This window comes from Castor canadensis, chromosome 4, assembly GCF_047511655.1.
Source record: "Castor canadensis chromosome 4, mCasCan1.hap1v2, whole genome shotgun sequence".
NCBI lineage: Eukaryota > Metazoa > Chordata > Mammalia > Rodentia > Castoridae > Castor > Castor canadensis.
Genome location: NC_133389.1, coordinates 53,205,691 through 53,228,194, shown reverse-complemented (window position 1 = coordinate 53,228,194; position 22,504 = coordinate 53,205,691). Strand labels below are relative to the sequence as shown.

Here is a 22,504-nt window from a genome sequence, read left to right as displayed (position 1 = left end):
GAACACATGGGGCCTGAAGTGCCAAAGAGTCTGCCTGAACATTACCTTGTTAAATGTTATGATTCAACATCACCTGGGAGGACTTCCAGACCTTTCCCTTTCCTGAGAAGTAGTCACCTTCTGAACATGTCCTTCTGAAACCCTTTCAACTGCTGATGTGTCTTCTAGTGCTTCTATTCTGAATAGTGATGTCATCCAAGACTCCCCAAAATATCATTTCCAAAAAGCTCATCCCAGAAACATTCTGTTTAATGTTTTCTAAGTCCTCACAGAGAGTAATTCAATAAACCTTGTCATCTGATAATGTGGGGTTTAATCCCAGCTCTTCCACTTCCTGGCTATGAGACCCTGGGCAAGGTGTAGCATTACCTCCTGTGTAAATCAGGATAGTAGTTTGTACCTTAGAGATGTGTGAAAACACAAACAATTAATATAAAATGTCTAGTATAGTCTCTGGTTTAGCATAGTGCTCAAAAAATGGTATTTATTATCAGCAGTAATCACAGCTGTGAGTCAGAAGATGGGCTCTAAATCTACTTCAATTATATTAGAATTCAAGGCAAAGCAAATGTATATTGACAAATTTATACTTAAATAGGATAATCTACAGTTTTATTAGACTTTTTTGCAGACTATATTAATCTCTTTGGAAGTGAAATTTTCAAGACAGAAAATTAGTATTTATATTCTGCAGTTAGTATTTCTCAAACCCTTAGGAAAACATGTTTACCATTGTGATCCACTGTACAGTTATGTACATGTGTGTCTGTCCCTAAAATGAAAACCAGGTTCACAAAAGCATACTCATCAATACTTCAGTTGATATTTTCTGTTATATTAAAGTAATGAGTTGATCTCACAACTTGATGAATCAGAACCCATGGTATGAAGACTACTGTCCTATAGAATCAGTGCCACATCTGTCTAAGACAGATGTGGTCAAAGGAATTTGTATGAGAGTGTCACGTATAGTTTAGTCCTTTTGGCCAAATTGCAGTTTTCTGTTTGTCTCTTGTCAAGTTTGTGTCCTGCAACCTGTTTGTCCAGGTGTCAGTTGCATTGGTGGTGTCATGAATTTGTTCATGCAGGTGACCAACAGCCTGCCTAGCTTACATCTTTAGCAAGCATTCTGTCTAAAGTAGGACTAACTGTTCTTTCAAAGGTTAGGAATAATGTTGTGTTGAATCGTATCTGTCACTCCCTGAAAGATCGTTTATTTCTGTTGAGCATGGTTTTATTTTTAGATACAGAACTACTTGTGCAAATAAACACTTAGACTGAATCATAAACAAAATAGAGCAAATAAAAGCAGCTGGGGTTGAAAGGGCACCATGGAATGATCTGAAGCCTCTGTATGCTGGTTAAAAGCCTGGAGAGAGAGCCGCAGGGGGCATAGCTCTCTGCCAGGGTTGTAAGAGACCAGTGTTCTAGGAGAAGATTTATTAGTGTGGGTTAAAAGGAAATCACTGGAAGTACTGTTCTTTGGGCTGTGTCTCTCTCCTAGGTAGCAGAACAATCAAAAGGTATAAGCATTGAGTACCAGTAGAGATTGAAGATAAGCCACTTTAAGAGAGAGATAAAAGTTTTATCACTAGAGTAAATTTTTAGAGTAATTCTTGGCATCAGCCTCCTCTAATATTTTTTACTTGGTCAAACCCCCCCACCCCACAAAAGAAAAAGGTCAAACCTTGGAAAATAGTAGTATCCATAGGTTCAAGTGTACTTAACTCAAAATGAAGGGATTTTGTATATATATTAGATATAAATTATATATATTTCAGGTTCATGATTCTGTTACAATTAGTAATCCAGATAGTTTCATTCAGGTCCTTTCTGTGGAGGGGGGTCAGTCTCAGTTACAGAAGCATACCCTTTAGCTATCATTTCTTACCCTTACCCTAGCTTTGTCCCAGTTTCTTTTCTTTTTTCTTCTTGGAGAGGGCACTAGGATTTGAATTCAAGGTCTCACTTTTAGACAGGCACTCTACCATCTGAGCCCTCCTGCTCAGCCCATTTTTGCTAAAGCAAAAATAACTACAGTTATTTCTCAGATGGGATGTCTCACTTTTTGCCTAGGGCTGGCTAGGACTACAGTTCTCCTACTGACATCTCCCATGTAGCTAATATTACATTCATTCTCTACTATGCCTAGCTTGTTTGTTGAGATGGGATCTGGATAACTTTTTCAGTTGGGCTGGACTCAAACCTTAATCTTCCTGATCTCTGTTTCCTGAGTAGGTGGGATTACATGCATGAGCCACTGCACCTAGCCTGTCCCAGTTTCTTGATTTGGTACTAGGTCTTAAAAATAGCAGAGGAAATGTGATTCACACTGTCCTTGTCAGCTTGAGCAGTGTTTCAGGTCAGAGTGAAGGTGTGAGCACCCCTGCCGCCCCATGGTATCCTCACTATTCAACACTGAATTGGGGTTTAGTCCCAACAGTTTCTAAAACACTGCCCCCAGTGTGATATAATTTCATGGTGTATTGTCATTCACAATATGTGACTTAAAACTCACAGTAGCTGCTAGGTGTGGTCTAGATCTGATTTTGTCTCACTCTGAATAAGATCCTTATTTCTTCTTCAGGCATTTGCTGCCCTGGACTCCCAGTGCCCATGACACTGTCTTCAGCAAGGATCAGCATCTCCTACACTCCCGATATACACACGTTTTGCTTTACTTATTTCCAAAAAGCATAGAGAGACTTATATTTCCCAGACCAATGACATCCTTCTTTTCTTCTCTAAGTCTGTTTTGGACAGGGTTATGTTATGAAAATGTTGGGTTATATTCCATGAAATAAATACTTTACATAACTGGAATTCAATCCAAATCTCTCTGTGATTAAAGCTTTAGCAAACAGTTCCCAGCTTCCCAGAAGTAATGCTGGTGTTGACTCATTTTTTGAACCCTTTGTTCCCTATTTCCTCACTTCCCTTATCCTTTTGCTGAAGGACTCCTTAATCGCACCATCCTTTCCCCTGTTTTCTTCCTTCTTCTCTCCATGCTCTAAGGCTTTCTCAGCAGGGCCTGTCCAGAGATGAGGCCATGGTGTTCGAGCTCACTGACTGTGGAAACCAACGCCAAGACCTAGGTGCTCATACTCAGGGCCCTGCCAGACCAACCCTGAGCTTGTTCAGCTGCCTGCAAGTGATATGATTGTAGCGCTAGATCATTGTAAGAGATAACAAAAGTTTGGCGTGTATTGAGTGCTGTCTTTCAAAAATGAAAGTGTTTTATTGCTCTTAAAGGTACCCAGTGGAATCCAGATTACCACAGAGAGTTGATTGCCACCATCATTCTGTTGAATAAATATAAGCTGTTTTTTAATGTTCAAAAAGCTTATATCCCATTTTATCCTTTAACTCATTTTTTTCATTCTTCCTATTGGATAGTATCATAACTTAATTTTTTTAAATCTCTCAAGGCATTTTATTGATCACCCTATGTTTCATTGTCACAAAGATATGTATAAAAATGTGATTTATAAATTTATATCTTATGACCATAAGACTTTAGTACTAAAAGTTTCTTTGCATCATTGTTCTTATAAATATTAGTATATGAGTGGTCAAAATTATAAACAAAGGTTTATGAAAATGTTAGCATAAAATGTAAAATGTTATTTGTATATTGCTGAAAAGATTTTTTTCAATTAGGTTTAGATATCTGGGATGACCATCACCTACTGCTAGAGTAAGACAGGATTTTCAGTAACAGTTGTGTTCTTTTAAATAAATACAAGGCTTGAGAAATCCTGCTTACATTGATAGACAGATGGGTGTAGGCATTTGTTGAGATTTTTAATATCTTGCAGTGTCATTTAGTTCTTTGACCTCTTCTCAACTATATGCCACAAAGAGGTAGTATAAAAAATTGTCTGTGATAAATAAATAGACAAATCAATTAGGATTCCTTTCATTGTTGTTAAAAACAAATATTGGACAACTCTAGCTTGCAGAAGGTTTAACTCCTATTACTGGAAAGCTGGTCCCTGGTCCCAATGCCAATTCACAAATAACGAGAGCAGAATTTTTAAGGAAAAAGATACAAGGTTTGTTATTTGTCACACAGGAAGATGAGTGTCAACTTCTCAAAGCTCTGTCATCCCACTTCTATGAGAAAATGTCTGCTTTTTAAAGGGGAGTTTTGAAGCTGAGTTAGTTTGAGTGCATGATGAAATGCACATCCCAGAATGGGTGCTGGTCTTGGTTCTCTAGGTGTCTGGGCACCACATCTCTGAAGTTGTATGTCTTGGCTGATAACTTTACTTCTCTAGTGGTCAGAGATAAGGGGGTAAGTCTGTGTGGTTTAATTGAAGAGTAGAGGAAGTTAACCATGGGCTCTCCAGCATGTAGGCAAAGAGGGAAAAATGTCAGTTTAATTAATAACTAGAGTTAATTGGCCAGTATGCAAGCTGGCTATACCAAAAGTTTTTCCTTTTTGTAGTCCCCTTCCATTTGCCCCACTATCCATATATTCCTTCCATTTGTATGGAAAAGAGGTATCACAATCATCTGTTTCCTGCCTTTAGTTAATTCATGGGTCCAAGTAAGAAATCAGTGTTCCTCAGCAAAAGCAGCTTTTAAGCCCTCGGCCCCCCAAACACACACACACACTCACACCCTCACACTTACACACTCGCGTGCATGCACTCACACACTCGCACGCACGCGTGTGCACACTTGCGCATGCGCTCACACACTCACACACACTTCCTTTCATTCCAGTCATGGGCTTTGTGGTCTTCGGGGAATGTACCAGAGAAGCTCTCCCAGGGCCCTCAGTTCTTGACTCACTGCTGTTTCCTTTCACTCCGTCATAACTGGCAATATTGTGAAAGGTTGAGAAAATTGAAATTTTTTTTTTTTTTTGCTGAAGCACATTTTTGTCAATATAATATTTTTTAAGGAAAGGTGTTTATCTTACTATGAATTTTTAAATATGTGTTAGTCACTTTTCCATCACTGTGACAAGGTACTATAATGAACAACTTAAGAAAAAAAGACTTATTTTGGCTTACAGATTCAGAGGTTCTGGTCAAAGATAAGCTGGATCCATTGCCTTGGGCCCAAGGTGAAAAAGAACATCATGACAGTGAAAGTATGTGGATAAGGAGGCTATTCATTTCATGGCAGCCAGGAAGCACAGAGAAAGAGACAGGAAGGGACCACGCATAAGATACCCTTCAAAGGCATGACCTACTTCCTCAGCCAGGCCCACCTCCCAGAATACCATCAAATTATGCATTTATCAGTGGGTTAACCCTCTGCTGAACTCAGAGTCCTCATGATCCAGTCACCTCTTAATCCCCTGGGGACCAAGCCCTTAGCACATAAGCCTTTTTGAGGGGAAGAGAGGATACACTTCATATCCAAACATAACAAAATACTTCCCTCAAAACTATAGATATTTGGCTCATTCACTTGATGCAAAATGTCTATTACTCACTCTCAGCTTAGAGTGAGTATCAGAAGGGGTGTGCTGCTACTTTTAGATTGGAATAACCATGTTAGTGTATGCTACTTCATCTGTCCCATTCCTGAATTCTAACTCTTGATACATATGGAGCTAGATATGAAGCCTCATCAGGTCTGGTGTGGTTTAAACACTGACTTGAGGGACAGGATGGAAGAAGCAAGGTAGTTAAACAAAATTTGGCATATCCACCACATCACTGTACAGTGATTTGAAATCAGAACATCTCAGACTTGTCAGAACTGGTCAAAAGATGCTGTTTCTAATACTGCATCTCTCCCTTCATGGAAATGGAGAGTCTTGGATTCCCGATGTGGTGCCTCAAACCAAAGATGCTTCACTGACACAGCACTGTTACCAAACCTCCCTTCATGTGAGGCTTCCAAGGCTTCTGCACTTCTCAACAAGAAACCTTTACAGTAACTCAGATGGTGGGAGGTGTATATATCTTTTCTCCTTTTTTCTTTTCTTTTTTTTTTTTTCCAGTAGCAGATAGGGAACGAGGTGTAGCATGGGACCTCAGTGCAGGCACAGCCCCAGGCAAGCCAGTGTTTAGGAAAGAGTGCATGTAAGAATGGAGTGTTTGGAAGTGGATTCCCTTAAATATGCATGCCAAGTGAAGATAGATACAGTGCAGGTTCCCAGCCAGGGCTTCTCTTGTCCCTCTATATTCGCTCCCAGCCACTTTCCAGTCTTTGCTTTATTACCTCCGGCAAGAGGACTCAAGCCACCTCCCTGCTCTGCAGCCTTAAGCTATTGGGCAGGAAGGATAGATGGGAGTCACTTTATATTACCTTTTTCCTATAGTTTTGCTTTCCTAATCTTTTAATTGGTGTGCACCAAGGTGCCCACAATATGACTTAGTCAACACACAAACACATCTCCCTTTCCTGCCTCCTGTGACCAGCAGCAAAAGGCATTAGGGAAGCAGGCTTTTTTTCAAACTGCTCATCCCAAGTTGTTCCATAAGTGTCTTACAGTGTTTTAGCATGACTTCTTAGGGTATAACTGGGTATTCAGATGGCAAGAACCTTTTATCTACTGATAGATGATGATAAACGTCTTGATGGGATGGGGGACTGAGTGGCACAATATGAGAAAAAAGCCATTTGACTCTCTGAGGCCCTTAAATGTAAAAAAGAGTTATAGGAAGGTGGTGTCATGGAGGAAGGAACAGCCAGGACTGCTGCCAGCACCTGACTATGAGTGAGAGCCCCAGAGCCCACTGAGTGCTTGATGTACACCCCTGCCCACAAGCAGCTGCCTGGGGAAGACAGACAGCCTGGCTCCTGAGGCTTTTCTCTTGATAACTCACATCTTAAGTGTTTGTACATTTGGTCATTAAAATGATTGACTTTACATTTAGAAAATATTTTCCATTTCAGTTGAGCTCAAACTTGGCCTTATTTTTGGGTTGTTTTTATAGTACTTGAGTGAAGAAGCAGCTTTCTCTTCTCAGTTTGTCAGCTGATGAGCAGTCACAATTAGGAGTTTCTTCAGTTTCATCATTGGTTGCTGTTAATTTGCATGGATAAATTTAAACTTTGCTTTTAGCTGGGTCACAAGGTAGAATTCCTGGCATAAATATTTAATTTTTCCAGCTGACTGAAGCTCTCAGTGATGAAAGTATTCTAGCTGATGTTTCTTCTCGAAGCTTGATCTTCATAATGTGAGGTTTCTTTTCCTACTGCTGGTATGTATACCCATGCTGAATTCGTCACTTACAGTATCTAGGGACTGCAACACCAATCTTCACTGGATAGAAGTAACAGTGGTGTTCCTATGAATTTCCAAGAGGTTTAAGGGGAAGGAAATAATATATACTTCATATCACTGAGATTTTCATTATCTACTTAGGGAACTATAAATTTTAATTGTAATTACCATTTGACCCACATTCTACTCTTTCTTAACCCCCTCTATGTTTTTACTTTTTTTTTCTACATTTTTATTAGCATGTGTTAGGTGTACAGGGAAGATTCATTGTGACATTTATATATGTGTTTACAATTATCTTAATTAGATTCACCTCTTCCATATTCTCCCTTATCTTCCTCTTCCCTCCTGTTCTTAGAACAACTTTAACAGGTTTCATTGTTCTGTTTTCATATATATATATATATACACAAAGTACATCAATCACATTCACTCTCTGTTTATAATAGTAATTTTTTTGCCTCATGCTTACTAAGCAGACACTCTGCCACTTGTGCCTCACACCTCCAGTCTATAATGTAAATTTTATATTAAAAGAGTTATGTATTCCCCTATGCTTTTTTTAACAAAGAAAAAAAAAAAGACATACTTTTTAAGTGGAAGAAAGAGAGAGCCTGGGATTCAATTAAGACCTGCCTTGGTGGTCCCAGTTTTCTTGACTTGTCCTCAACAGTGAATCTCTGGGTTTAGTGAGATCCTATGGCATACATAGTTGAGCCTTCTTTTCTTCCTCTATGGGTACCTTTTCCTCCCTCATCTCCCTGGTGAGTTTACTACTTCGTTTAATTAAGTTGAGGCATTTTATCTGTCGGTCTGTATTCTGCAATATTTTATGGTAATAAATGAGCTATTTTTTAATACAGTTGATTACAGTTCTTTGAAAGCCACATTATTGTCAGTTGTGCACATCAGTTAGAATGTTGACATTTAGGGGGAGGAGTCAGAGCTGAGTCTGGTGGCATTTAGCCTGGATTACACCTCAGGGCTGTTTACCTGACCAGGCGACTTCAGCCAGCAGGCTTCCTGAGCAAGGATTCCTAAAGAAAAGGCGAATAATGGTAGGTAGATGTTTGGAAAGATCATCAGAACATTCCAGAGGAATAGCAAAATAAATTTATTATTTAATGACTTTTTTAAAGGACCCCATGATGATGTTGCTTGCTGATGGCACATGGTAAACAAAGTTGAAAATCTGTGCTTTAAGTCAGAGATCCTGCCAAATCTTTTAAACTGGCAGCCAAAATTGAAAACCATTCTGTAAAATGCAAAAAGTCTTCTAGCCTCAGTCCACAGTTTATGCTAGAGTGGTGTACACAGAAAAGCCCAATGTTGTCAGCCATAAGCAGTCTCAAATTTCTTTTGGAAAATTACCAACAAAAGTGGAATATGTGGTAAACTTTAACCTGCTGTTAAAGTAGATATGGTTGAGGTGAAACGTTACTGTATAGAAGTTAGTTTGTCATTTTGTGACTGGTTGAGGTTCTTTTTGCTTCTGTTGGAACCCAAGGCACTGGAACCATCTTTTAATTGTTTTAACACTTCTCAGAGTTTTGCTTTTTATGTCCCCATCACCTTTACATATTCCATGGTAATAATCATCAGCTCAAACTCACCATTACAGTGTGCACTCTGTGAACTCAAGGAGGATGTTTGGGAGTCTCTGTATTTCCTTGTATTGTCCAGTGTACTCCATTATTGTAAGGTGTTCTGGAAAGGTCTGTGAAATTAAACTGATACTAAGTTGCATGAGTGGCAATCTTCTGTTACTTCCTTTTCAGGAACACATTATGTAAAGATAGCAGAGATTAGTTTGCTATTTATATAACAGTTTCAATTTTCTTGTTATAGGAACTATCCAAGATCACGATGCCAGTTATATTTAATGAGCCTCTGAGCTTCCTGCAGCGACTAACTGAATATATGGAGCATACTTACCTCATCCACAAGGCCAGTTCATTGTCTGATCCTGTGGAAAGGATGCAGGTATGGATCAAGCGAGCATTGGGAAAGTTTAAGTCTTCTTCTTCTCCTTCTTTACCCAACTTATCCCAAGCACACATGCACAAAATTACTGTGAAGTCTAGTGCGAGGGTGAGAAGTGTCCTGAAAGCTCTCAGCGTATTTGAAGAGTCCTCTGCATTCATTCCCCTGCTTGTCTTTAGTGAGGCCACTATAGTAGAAGACTGATGAGAAATCTAAGAGAAGCATAAGGTGGTCACACCCACGCCTGTTACAGTGAGCTGTTTCTAAGTCTTTGTCTTAGAACGTAGCATTGTGTTGAGGGGAGGGAGAATCCAACAATTCTTTAAAACATTATTAAGAAATTTCTAAGAAGGAGTGAATGCACACATACAAATGTATTTGTATGCTTATGTGTTCATTTACTTACACACACAGTGCTATACGTTCAATCAAAAGAGAGCAAGGAATTGAACTTTTCTTTTTTTTTTTCAGTATTGGGGGTTGCACTCGGGGTTGCTAAGCAGGCTGTTTGCCACTTAAGCTACTGCTCCAGCCATTTTTCTTTTGGTTATTTTTAAGATAGAGTCTTGTTGCTTCATGCCTGGGCTGGCCTAGACCTTGGTCATCCTGTTTGTACTTGCCTCCATAGCTGGGGATGACAGACATGTGCCACTGTGCCCAGCCATTTAAATAGTTTATATGATGAATGGGGTGGATGGGATATAAATAGAGTATAGTAGACATACTCGTCTTCAAATAAAGTAATAGCATTCTAAACTGAATCTTTCTGTTCTTTTGTTTATGTAAATAAGCCTTTTCTAACCTCTGGCTTTTTTCCCCTTTATTGTTGTACATTGTGGCATTTACACAGGTTCTTACAATATATCAAGTATATCACACAGTGAATTCACCACCTCTACCAGTCTCTCCCATCCCCCTCCTATTCCTGGGGTAGTTTCAAAAGGTGTCATTTTTGCATTTACATACATGTGTATACATTGTTTTGTACCATGTTCATCCTCCTACCCCCTTTCCTGTCACCCCCCCCAACTTCAGTGGCTTTGACACCAATTAAATTTGTAGTTCCATGTCTGTTCTCCCCAGTTGTAAAAGCATCATGTAGTTGGCCCTTGGTATTCATGGGTTTGCATCCACAACCAACCTTGTATCGACATCTGAAGAAAAACCTATATCTGCACTGAACGTGTATAGACTTTTCTTTGTCATCATTCCATAAACAACTATTTACATCATGTTAATAAATCTAGAGATGATTTAATGTATATGAGAGGGAGTGTGTAGGTTGTATTCAAGTATTACACCATTTTACATAAGAGACTTGAACATTCACAGATTTTGGTATCCAGGGGGATTTCTAGAACTAATCTCCCTCAGATACTGAGAACAATTATACTTGTAAAAAAATTTTAGTGTGTTAAAAGTAACTAGTTTAAGGGCTTTTAAAAAGTCCTTGAGAGAATTTATACTATCTTCAGGGTGTTATAAAAGTTCCATTTGAAAATAATACTATAGGAAGAGGTCAGTAATTTTCATTCTGATTATCCAGGCTTCCATATGAAGTTTCTAGAACCATATTAAAAATACAAAATAATTAAACTTCTCAAAATACTTTTATCAGTTACTTCTACACAGTAACGTTTCACTTCAACCAAATCTACTTTAACAGCAGGTTAAAGTTTACCACATATTCCACTTTTGTTGGTGATTTTCCAAAAGAAGTTTGAGACTGCTTATGGCTGACAACATTGGGCTTTTCTGTGTACACCACTCTAGCATAAACTGTGGACTGAGGCTAGAAGACTTTTTGTATTTTACAGTTTGAGCTCTCTAGGGAGCTTGTGAGGTACAGTCTGGGCTGTTTGTAACCTGTGTAATGCTCTGTCCACAGTGTGTAGCTGCATTTGCTGTGTCTGCTGTGGCTTCTCAGTGGGAACGCACTGGAAAGCCCTTCAACCCACTCCTGGGGGAGACATACGAGTTAGTCCGGTAAGGCCTTTCACTCCATTCCAGATGGAGAGTTGAATTTGCATGATTTACATAGCTTTTCAATGAAGAGGAAAAATGCATATTTTGAGTATCACCAAACAGACAGTTCTTTATGATAAACAAGTCAACAATTTTGACGTTTATTTCCATGCAACATTTTGGCGACTATGTCAAAAATACTGAAACGGACATAAAATGTATCAATATAAAAAGTAATTGGGAAGATTTCAGTGTCCCTAATTAGGTGGGATTAATTGTCTTCCTTTTCATGTAGAACATACGATGAGATCACGGTTTTATAACCATATTAAATATCTTAGCATAAACATATACAGTAATAGTTGCCTATGTGAGACTGTTTCTGTACAACTGGCAGATTTATTTGACTTTAGTCTTTCTGTATCTTCCTCCTCTTCTGCACAGTTTCCAACATCCCCTAGATGTTGGAGAGATAACACACTGTATTTTTCTCTTTTAAAGTAGTTCTGGGGCTTGAAGCCCAGGGCATTGTGCATGCTGGGTACTCTGCCCCTGAGCTACACTCCCAGCCTCTTTTAAAACAATGTTTTGGGTCTTGCTAAATTGCCCAGGCTGCCCTTCAATTCAAGATCTTCCTGCCTTTGCCTCCCAAGTACCTGGGATTATAGGTGTGTGCCACCATGCCCAGCTTCTCTGTCTTATATAAAAGGAATTTTAAGTTTTAAATTTACATAGCTAATCTCAGGCACTCAGACAAGTTGTCTTTGACTGTGTATTCCCCCCAGCTCTCCAATACAAGATTGGGAGATGGAACTACCATTTTGAGTTTTTGTTCTCATTTCCTGCATGGAGAACAGAAATGTTTCTCTTTTTTCTCCCCAACCCCCCACACCCCATCAATAGTTTATCTTGTCATAGTGAAAAAAATCCTTGCTAAAACTTCAAAAAATAAATTTATATGACTAATAGTATAATTTCATGTAAATCACCCAAATTCATGTGAGTATTCTTTATTTTAATATGTTCAAGTAGCTGGCATTACAATTACACTGGTTTGAATAGTTCAGGTTGTATTTGTACTGTTTCTTGTATGTTAAGTGGTACTTTCATCAGGATGATAAAAAGAATTATTTACTTAGTCAGACCTGTTCCTTGGGCTGGTGGAGTGGCTTAAGTGGTTGAGTACCTGCATAGAAAGTGTGAGACTTTAAGTTCAAACCCCAGTACTGACATTTAAAAAAACAAACAAACAAAAACTTGTTTCTTTTCTTTTTAAATTATTTTCAAGTCTTTTCTTTAATTATTGTTTTTTGGCTGAAATTATAATAATGTTCACATTCAGTGATAGTTAATTACAATGTTGCTTTTTTTTTTTTTTTTTAATATTAAGAGATGACCTTGGGTTCAGACTCATCTCAGAACAGGTCAGCCATCATCCACCAATCAGCGCATTTCATGCAGAAGGATTAAACAATGACTTCATCTTTCATGGCTCTATCTACCCGAAACTGAAGTTCTGGGGGAAGAGTGTAGAGGCAGAACCCAAAGGAACCATCACCTTGGAGCTCCTTGAGTAAGTTTCAGTTAAGCCATTCAGCTATATTCATGCATGCTGACTTGTAAGTGTGTACATGTGGACACAGACCTGACCTGGTTGTTCAAAAGTTGGGGAAGTTGAAAGAAATAGCATTTATCAAGTATAAACCTACTGCTATATAAAAGAATTTGAAAAGCATGCCAGTAGCCACTGTTAATCAGTCTGGATACATGTGAAAAGTTTAATTGATGTTTGGATCTGTTTTAAGATAGATGAAGTTAATAATTCCATAGCAGTTCTTATGAAACTGGCTGTCTACATATCATGGTGCCATCCTTTTGTTAAAAGATCTTTTGAAATGAATTCACGTTGGAAAATATTGAAATAACAGTTTTGTGGCATATGTTAGATATTAGGTAAGTTGGGAGTTCTTACCTTCTGCAAGACTAACTTTAAATTCAAAAGCAGTTCCAGTTAGGACAGAGTAGCATACTCTAACCTCTTCCCCACTGACTACATCTAGAAATCCTGGACAGTAAATAAAGACAGGCAGATTGGAAGAGAAGTCAGATCCTAAACATCAAATCAGCAGTGAGATTCCTGGTTGTGTATTTTTCTCCCATTTCTCCTGGCTTAGAGTCAGAGCAGCAAATAACATAATTGGACCATGGAAGCATATAGAAGTTGCTCTGAGAGAAACCGTCTTTTTTCTGATTAGAGAACCTGGAAAGAGTCCATTGCAGATGGGGAGAGCAGCAGAAATCCTGTTTTGTTTTATCTCCCAGTTTTGCCCCAAAGCAAGTGCTGAGGCCTGCAGCTGCTCTTCTGCAGTGGCAGCAGTCACACACGTGCCTAAAACTCAGAAAAATTTCTTCTCCTTGGCTAAGGAATTAGATAAACAGGCCTTTGTGGTTCAGAGAATGTGAAGAGAATCCCTGTTATTTCTTTCTCTCAACTTTTTGCCCCAGAGGAAAGTCTAATTATAGGAAGTACAGACAAAGCAAAAACTGAAACCCCAGCTCAACAGCCAGAGGACAGAGGATGGAGCCCCTGGAATCTAAGTGTGGAGGTGAAACCTTACAAAAGAGGGAGCTCCCAAAAAATCTATGTGAGTTCCTAAGCCCATCCCCACCCTCATGCATTCAAGGGACTCATATAGTGCACTAAAGGCTTTGAGATCTGAAAGTAATGTGGCCTGAGGCCAGGTTCCTAGATGGCAAGGGGCAGATCTGAGTAACATTACAAAGGTTTTGAAAATTAAACTGACTCTGGATTCAAACGCCATAGGATCAGAACTTGTGGCTGAAACTATGTTTCAGTGTTCTCCAGAAGATTTTAAGAGAGTCTTACCAAATTCAAGTGTCTAGAATACAATCCAAAATTACTACTTGGTGCAGATTAAGAAAAATCTCTTTTGCCTTTGATAAAATTGAACACCACTTCATGATAAAAGCTTTAAGAAAACTAGGAATAAAAGGAATGTACTTCAATACTATAAAGGCTGTATATGACCTACCTATAGCCAACATCATACTTAATGGAGAAAAACTGAAACCATTTCCCCTAAAATCAGGAACGAGACAAGGGTGCCCACTGTCCCCAGTCCTATTCAACATAGTCCTGGAATTCCTAGCCAGAGCAATAAGGCAAGAAGTAATAAAAGGAATACATATAGGTAAAGAAATTGTCAAAGTATCCCTATTTGCAGATGACATGATCCTATACCTCAAAGACCCAAAAATCTCTACCCAAAAACTCCTAGACACCATAAACTGCTTCAACAATGTAGCAGGATACAAAATCAACTTACAAAATTCAGTAGCCTTTCTATACACCAACAGTGAAAAAATTGAGAAAGAATATAGGAAAACAATTCTGTTTATAATAGCCTCAAAAAAAATCAAATACCTGGGAGTAAACTTAACAAAGGATGTGAGTGATCTCTACAAGGAGAACTATAAGTCTCTGAAGAAAGAGATTGAGGAAGACTATAGAAAGTAAAGAGATCGCCCATGCCCATGGATTGGTAGAATCAACATAGTAAAAATGTCTATTCTACCAAAAGTAGTCTACATGTTTAATGCAATTCCCATCAAAATTCCAATGACATTCATCACAGATTGAAAAATCTACCCTAAAGTTCATTTGGAAACACAAGAGACTGTGAGTAGCCAAGGCAATACTCAGCAAAAAGAACAATGCGGAGGTATCACGATACCCGGCTTCAAACTCTGTTACAGAGCCATAGCAATAAAGACAGCATGGTACTGGCACAAACAGATAGGAAGACCAGTGGAACAGAATAGAGGACCCAGATATTATACCCACCTTATTTTTGACAAAGGCGCCAAAAACATACAATGGAGAAAAGACAGCCTCTTCAACAAATGTTGCCGGGAAAAGTGGTTATCTGCCTGAAGAAAACTGAAACTAGATCCATACCTGTAGTACCTATCACCCCGTACTAGTATCAACTCAAAGTGGATTAAGAACCTTAATATCAGACCCAAAACTCTGAAGTTAGTACAGGAAAGAGGAGGGAATACTATGGAAGCAATAGGTAGGCAAAGAATTCCTCAGTAGAACTCCAGCAGCCCAGCAACTAAGAGAAAGGATGGACAAATGGGACTACATGAAATTAAAAAGCTTCTGTACAACAAAAGAAATGGTCTCTATAAACTGAAGAGACCACCCACAGAGTGGGAGAAAATATTCTCTGGCTATACATCAGACATAGGACTGATAACCAGAATATACAGGGAGCTCAAAAAACCTAAACTCCTCCAAAATCAATGAACCAGTAGAGAAGTGGGCAACTGAACTAAACAGAACTTTTTCTTTTTTTTTTCCTTGAAATATTTTTATATTTATTATAAATAAGTTGAAGTGGTCCTTTCTTGGGAAGAAAGAAGAAGATTACAAAGATATTAAACAGTGGTTAGCTACTGATACAAAACAGAAATATAAAAAGCAATAATTGATGATTGAGCAAATAAATAAGACAATTTACAAAGTATTCAAGACTAACATGGTGACCTGTCTCTGCCAAGTTTTAGTCTGTTTTAGACACTAATAAGTTTGGTGGGTCATATTATTTCCTTGGTTCTCAGTTTACCCAAATGAGAGTATTGAACAGAATTACTTCTGTAGAGAAACTAAGTGGGGGAGATAGGACAGAGAAGAGGACACAGAAAATGGCTAGGGTTTTAAATTTATACTTTCTGTTTCTGTCTTTTTTCTGTTTGCACTTACTGTTTTTATTATTCTTCTAATGCTATTTATTTGTCTTAAACAGAACTTTTTCAAAGAAAGAAGTCCAAATGGCCAAAAACACATGAAAAAATGCTCACCATCCCTGGCCATAAAGGAAATGCAAATCAAAACACACGAAGATTCCACCTCACTTCTGTTAGAATAGCTATCATTCAGAAACACCACCACCAACAAATGTTGGCAAAGCTGTTGGGGGAAAAGGAACCCTCATACACTGCTGGTGGGAATGTAAGCTAGTACAACCACTTTGGAAAACAATATGGAGGCTTCTTAGAAAACTAAACATAGATCTGCCATATTATCCAGCAATATCACTCCTAGGGATATACCCAAAGGAATGCGATTCAGATTATTCCAAAGGCGCCTGCACACCCATGTTTATTGCAGCGCTATTCACAATAACCGAGTTATGGAAACAGCCAAGATGCCCAACTACCAAAGAATGGATTAAGAAAATGTGGTATTTATACATAATGGAATTTTACTCAGCCACAAAGAAGAATGAAATTTTGTCATTTGCAAGTACATGGATGGAACTGGAGAACATCTTCTTAAGCAAAGTTAGTTAGGCTCAGAAGACCAAAAATCATATATTCTCCCTCATATGCAGATTATAGACTTAAAACAAATGCAGTAATATTATTGGACACGGGTCACGCACTAAGGGGAGAACACATACAGGAGGAATAGGGAAAGGGAAGGAAACCTAAAACTTGAAAGTGTTTGATGTGTCCACAGTAGAGGAGTGAATATAGTAATCTTAAACTGACAGAGGCTACTATAGGAAGGTGACCAGGAAGCAGTGAAGAGGTCTGGTAGAGATGAACCAGTTTGGGTTATAATATACATGTCATGGAAGCAATGCTAGGAATCTCTCTGTATAGCTTTCTTAATCTCAAGCTGGCAAATGTGCTATGTCTTATTATCTCTTAGGTTTTCTCTTCAACAAAACTGGAGAAGAGGGCTGAACAGGTTCTGCCTGGAAGTGAGGCGGGGAGGGGGGAGTGGGGGTGAGATGGCCCAAACAATCAATGTATACACATATGAATACATGTATAAACAATAAACAATTAACAAAAAAAAAATTTTTTTTGGAGGTACTAGGGTTTGAACTCAGGGCTTCACAGTTGTGAGGCAGGCATTCTACCATTTGAGCCATGCCTCTGACTCCATAAAAATTTTGATAATTCACAATGGAAAAGGCAATCAACAGACTCTAATCCCAGGATGACCCAGATACTGAAATTTGCATAAAGACTTTAAAGCAGCTGCTATAACTGCTCCCTGAGATGACCATAAACACTGTTTAATGAAAACACTCTTGATAGAAAAATTCTCTAGCAAAGAGATAAAAGTATTTCTGGAACTTTTAGTACTGAAAAATGTAATACAATAACCAGGATAGACTCAGAAGCAGAATGAGTATGCTAAAAATTATAAAACACCGGGGAAAGTAACCAAAGAGTCACGTAAGGTCCACTGTGTCTCAGTATATTTGGAAGCCTCAATATAGTTAAGGTATTGGTTCTTTCCCAAATGAGCTATAAACAATCTATTAACACAAATCAAAATTCCCAGTTGATTTTTGTTAGAGAAGTTTGTTCTAAATTTATCCAGAAAGGCAAATGAAATATACAGTAGTCAAAAGAACAGAATTGACAAACTGTCTTTTACCTGATCTGAAGATAATTAGTGGAGCATAGAAGAGAGTCTAAAATGGGCCCCATGGAACTAGGGTTAGGATTTTTGTTTGTTTGTTTTTTGAAAAAGGTACAAGGGCAATGCTGCTGAGGACAGTCCTTTCCACAGATAGTTTGGGGACAAGTAGACATCCATATGTTAAAAATGAACCTCAAGCTATGCCTCACATGTTATTTAAAAATAGCACTAAATGTAATTCATGGACTAAAGTAAAATGTAAAACTATAGAACTTGTAGAAGAAAACAGAAATTCAAATGATTTTGAATTAGGCAAAGACCTCTTACAATACCAAAGGCATAGTACATAAAAAGACTTAATTAATAAACTAGGTTTTTGTTTGTTTTTGCCATGATAGAGATCAAACCCAGGGCTTTGTGTTCCACCACTGAGCTACATTCCAGCCCTAAAGTAGGTTTTATGAAAATTGAAAAGTTTTGCTTTGTAAAACAAACTATTGAGGGCATGAAAAGATAAACTGGAGACTAGTAAAATTTATGCACAAATCATGTATTCAACAAAGGACTGGAGTCCTGAGTATATAAATAACTCTTAAGCTGATAATAAGTGATTCTTATATGTTCTTATATTCTTATGTTTATAGTCAGCATGAAATTGGGAAAAGATAAGAACAAATACCTTACTAAGATGTATGGATGGCAAAATAAACACATGAAAGATGCACAGTGACAGTTATTAGAGAAATACAAAATTAAAACCACGATGAGATACCAGCGTACAACTATTAGAATGGCTAGAAACAAGTTTTTAAAAAACAAAACAGTACCTCCAGGCTAGAGAAATAAAAACGTGTTAATATAAAAACCTCTGTTTAAATGTTTATAGTAGTATTTTTCATAACCACAACTGAAAACTCCAGCTGCCTTTCATTGAGTGAATGGTTAAACTTTAATACATACATACAATGGGATACTATTCAGCAATAAAAAGAATGAATTATCAATACATAGAAGAACAAGAATGAATTTGAAACTCACTGTACAAATTGAAGCTATCTCAAAAGGTTGCATACTGTATCATTCCATTTGCATGGCATTCTGGAAAAGGTGAAACTATTCCATTGGAGAATAGATAAGTTATTTAGAGATTAGGGATGATTTAGGGATTGGGTGAAAAGAAAATGGAAGTGTGTTTGGGAAAGCCCAAGCAAATTTTGGGGGCATGACAGTTGCTCCATTTTCCGATTGTGTTGGTGACAAGTACCCAGTTCTGTACATGTATTAAAACTTACAGAACAAGACACAAGAATGAATTTTACTGTATGTAAATTTAAAATAAATTTAAATATGTATATGGATAATAGATAAAGACATAAAAAATTTTAAAAGCAAAGGAAAAGATTATTCACATACACATTTTCTTCTCGGTGAATGGAAGGATACTTTCTCTGAAAAGTGCTAATTAGAATTTCATTTCTGTTTTCTACTTCTAATTTAATTTTACTTTTCATATGTTTCACTAAGCTTTTGAATGCTTAAAATGATTAGATTTAGGAATCTTTTTATTTTGCAATGTTTGCATAGATCTTACCAGTTGAGAATCCCTCATCTGAAAGTCCACAATCCAAAGTACTCCAAAACCTGAAACTTTGAGTGTCATGTCAGCACTTAAGAAATGTGGATTTCAGATTTTTGGATTAGGGATACTCAGCTAGTGTATAGTTTATTTGAATTTTGGTAGGGTTTTTTTTTTTTAAACATTTGTTCTTTTAAAACCATAACAGGCCAGGTGCCAGTGGCTCACACTTGTAATCCTAGATAATGGGGATGCAGATATCAAGAGGTTTAAGGCTAGCTCACAAAAAAGTTCACAGGACCCCATCTCAACCAATATGGGTGCAGTGCCATGTGCCTGTCATCCCAGCTTCTGTGGGGATGCATAAATAGGATCATCGTCCAGGCACCATGCAAAAAGCAAGATCCTATTTCAAAAATGCTGGAGGCATGGCTGAAGAAGTAGAGTACTTGCCTAGCAAGTGCAAATCCTGAGTTCAAGCCCCAGTACTGAAAAAATTAGAATAGTCAGTTGATAACCTATCTTACTGTGTGTTAACATCAGTAATTTTTAATGTCTTAGAGTTTAGTAATCTCAAGCAGCCTGATGTATTTGAATCAAATACAGTTTTTAAACAAAATGACTCTTCTCTGGGTTTTGGGTTTGTTTTTTAGACACAATGAGGCATATACATGGACAAATCCCACCTGCTGTGTGCATAATATCATCGTGGGTAAACTCTGGATTGAGCAGTATGGCAATATGGAAATCACAAACCACAAGTAAGGCATGTTAGAGTTCTTACCCAGATTATCAATTTTTATCAAACAGTTGCAATGGACTTCATTTAAAAAAAAAAAAAAAGCTCTAGTACAGCCAAGAAAATGTAAGAATTGGACAATCTTGAGTGAATAAAAGCCAATCCATTTAATGAACAGTGTCCATTAAAGTTTCTGATTAAGGAAGACTGGATGAACCCTGACCTTCCCCAGCTGATGTGACTCTTAATTCCAGTCTCAGTCCTTTCCCATTATATTGTTTACTTTGTGTTTCTCACAGGGGTGTGATGGGTGAGGTGGGAGGGGCATAAGAGTTATAAAAGACTGAGGTTCAAATCCTACCTATGAATTTAGGCAGGTAACTTATTCCTTATGAGTGTTCATCTGTCCTCTTTATGGCAGGCACACTGATGTTGGAAGATTGGTCATAATAGGTCCTATATGGACCCTGGCACAGAAAGAAAATCAGTGAACAGCAAGCTGATTTATCATAGTCATGGTTCTCTACTGCTTCTTTGGCATTGAGTGGTAATCTGAATTTACAATTTCCTTCATAGGACTGGAGACAAATGTGTGTTGAATTTCAAGCCATGTGGCCTTTTTGGTAAGGAATTACACAAAGTTGAAGGCTACATACAAGATAAAAGGTAAAGTCTCTATTTTAAATGTTGATGATATAGCTCTTCACTAAGATGCCGGCATGAAAATTCATTACTATAACCTAATAAAAAGTTTTTAATGTGTAGAAAAGTCTTTCTTCTATAAAGATATCTTATTTCTTTAAAGAACTTGACTTATAAAAAATCTTCATGTTAATATTTTGTTATAGCAAAACACTTATTTAATTGTTGGCTAAACATCAGTTTCTCTTGACAGCAAAAAGAAGCTCTCTGCCCTCTATGGAAAGTGGACTGAGTGTTTATACAGTGTTGACCCTGCCACTTTTGATGCCTACAAAAAAAATGATAAGAAAAACACTGAAGACAAGAAGAACAGCAAACAGGTGAACATCTTGTGATACACGAGTAACTGGACTCTTGGCATTTGTAAAAATCCTTTTGGAATTGGAGACAACCTGTTTTTGGGTCACAAATAGACATTTTTATTTTGGTTTTGCTAAACACATGTACTTCTCTCCTTGAATCTTCTTAATGAGCAGATATCTGCCTTAGTAGCAAATGTTTGACCTGATAATCTATAGGATGTGGCTATGGAGCAGTTCTCTGTGGGGTTTTGATTGAATTCACATGGCTTTGAAAGTTGGATCTCATCTTAGACAAATTACTACTGTTTATGTGCTATAGAAGTTGAAATAATTTGAATAGGTCAAATTTCCTCCAAAATTATCTCTTATATTTTCATGCTTATCTGTCTTGTTGGCTTGTTCCAAACCACTAAGTCACTGACATTAGGTCCATCATAGTGAAAGTTGTCATCACTGGTCTATTCTCCTCTTGATGCTAAACAATCTTTGTGGTGTTCAACAGTCTTGGGTCGGATAAGGTTTCCCACAGGTGAGGCACATAGCTTGCTTGCCTGGCCACAGGCAGGCTCTCACATTCAGCAGACTCCTGTCACTTCCCTCCAGGCAGAACAGCTGAAAGCTAAAGAAAGATTGCACCTGTTGGAATAGGAAATACTTGTTTGAAAACTGACTGCTCTCCAATAACCAGTGGTTATGGTAGGAGCACAAATTCTGAGTAAGACTAACAAAGTTCTTTCTGATGAAAATATGTCCTCAGACTTGCAGCTCATCTACTATCAGAGTACTTGTTAAAAATGTGGGCTCCTACACCTCATCTCAGACATGCCAGAGTCACCGTCTCTCCAGCTCTTCAGTGTTTCTGATGCATGCAAAAATTTTAAAAGCACTCATTTTCCTCAGAAGCAGATGCTGCATTTATTACTGACTTGCTTTGTAAATTGAGCCTCCTCTTCCTGAGGTGAAGCTTTGCTAAATAGCCAGAGTATGAAGCTTTCCTGTGGCTGTGGCCTTTCTTTCCCCTATTTCCCTTCAGCTCTGTGTGCAGTTCCACTCCTTCTTACAGACCATGTTCCCACCTTCTTTTCCCTCATTCAGTGATGTGTACTGATTGTTCTTTCAACTGTCAAGAAACCAATGGGACTGGGGAAAGAAACATCCCAGGATCCAGGAACCCCAGACCCAAACTCCATGGCCACAGCTCCTGCCAACAGAAGACAATTTGGCAAAGGCATCCTCATTAGCATACTTTTCATTCAGCCTGTCCATACAGAGCACAGACAACAAAGGACATTGGCAAAATTATGGAAACTGTTAAGTTCCATAATCTATGATCAGTCTCCACAGAAAAGTGGAGACTAAGTACTATCATGTACTTAGTCCTTCTCTGCTCTGTTGTTCCTGCATGCAACTCCTTCCCATGAATTTCCGGTGTTCTTGATCATACTCACCTGCTGTAAGAATCTTTCACCATCAGTGTTGTTGCTTTCTTGCTGACACTGTCTTAAACCGTGGTTCTAGACTTGTTAAGTATCTTGTCAGGAATATTCCTTAACCTTCCAGAACCTTGGATTCT

At 38.1% G+C, this 22,504-nt stretch overlaps 1 protein-coding gene across 7 annotated transcripts in view; it reads left to right on the top strand.

Annotated features, from left to right (window-relative positions):
- Osbpl1a (oxysterol binding protein like 1A) overlaps positions 1-22,504 on the top strand; it is a 202,072-nt gene that overhangs the window by 171,962 nt on the left and 7,606 nt on the right. For all 7 annotated transcript variants that reach the window (XM_020169703.2, XM_020169702.2, XM_020169704.2 and 4 more), the window contains 6 exons: positions 9,044-9,178; positions 11,067-11,164; positions 12,534-12,716; positions 19,842-19,949; positions 20,504-20,593; positions 20,823-20,949. In XM_020169703.2, the coding sequence (XP_020025292.2) occupies positions 9,044-9,178; positions 11,067-11,164; positions 12,534-12,716; positions 19,842-19,949; positions 20,504-20,593; positions 20,823-20,949 (741 nt within the window). The remainder of the gene's footprint in view (positions 1-9,043; positions 9,179-11,066; positions 11,165-12,533; positions 12,717-19,841; positions 19,950-20,503; positions 20,594-20,822; positions 20,950-22,504) is intronic.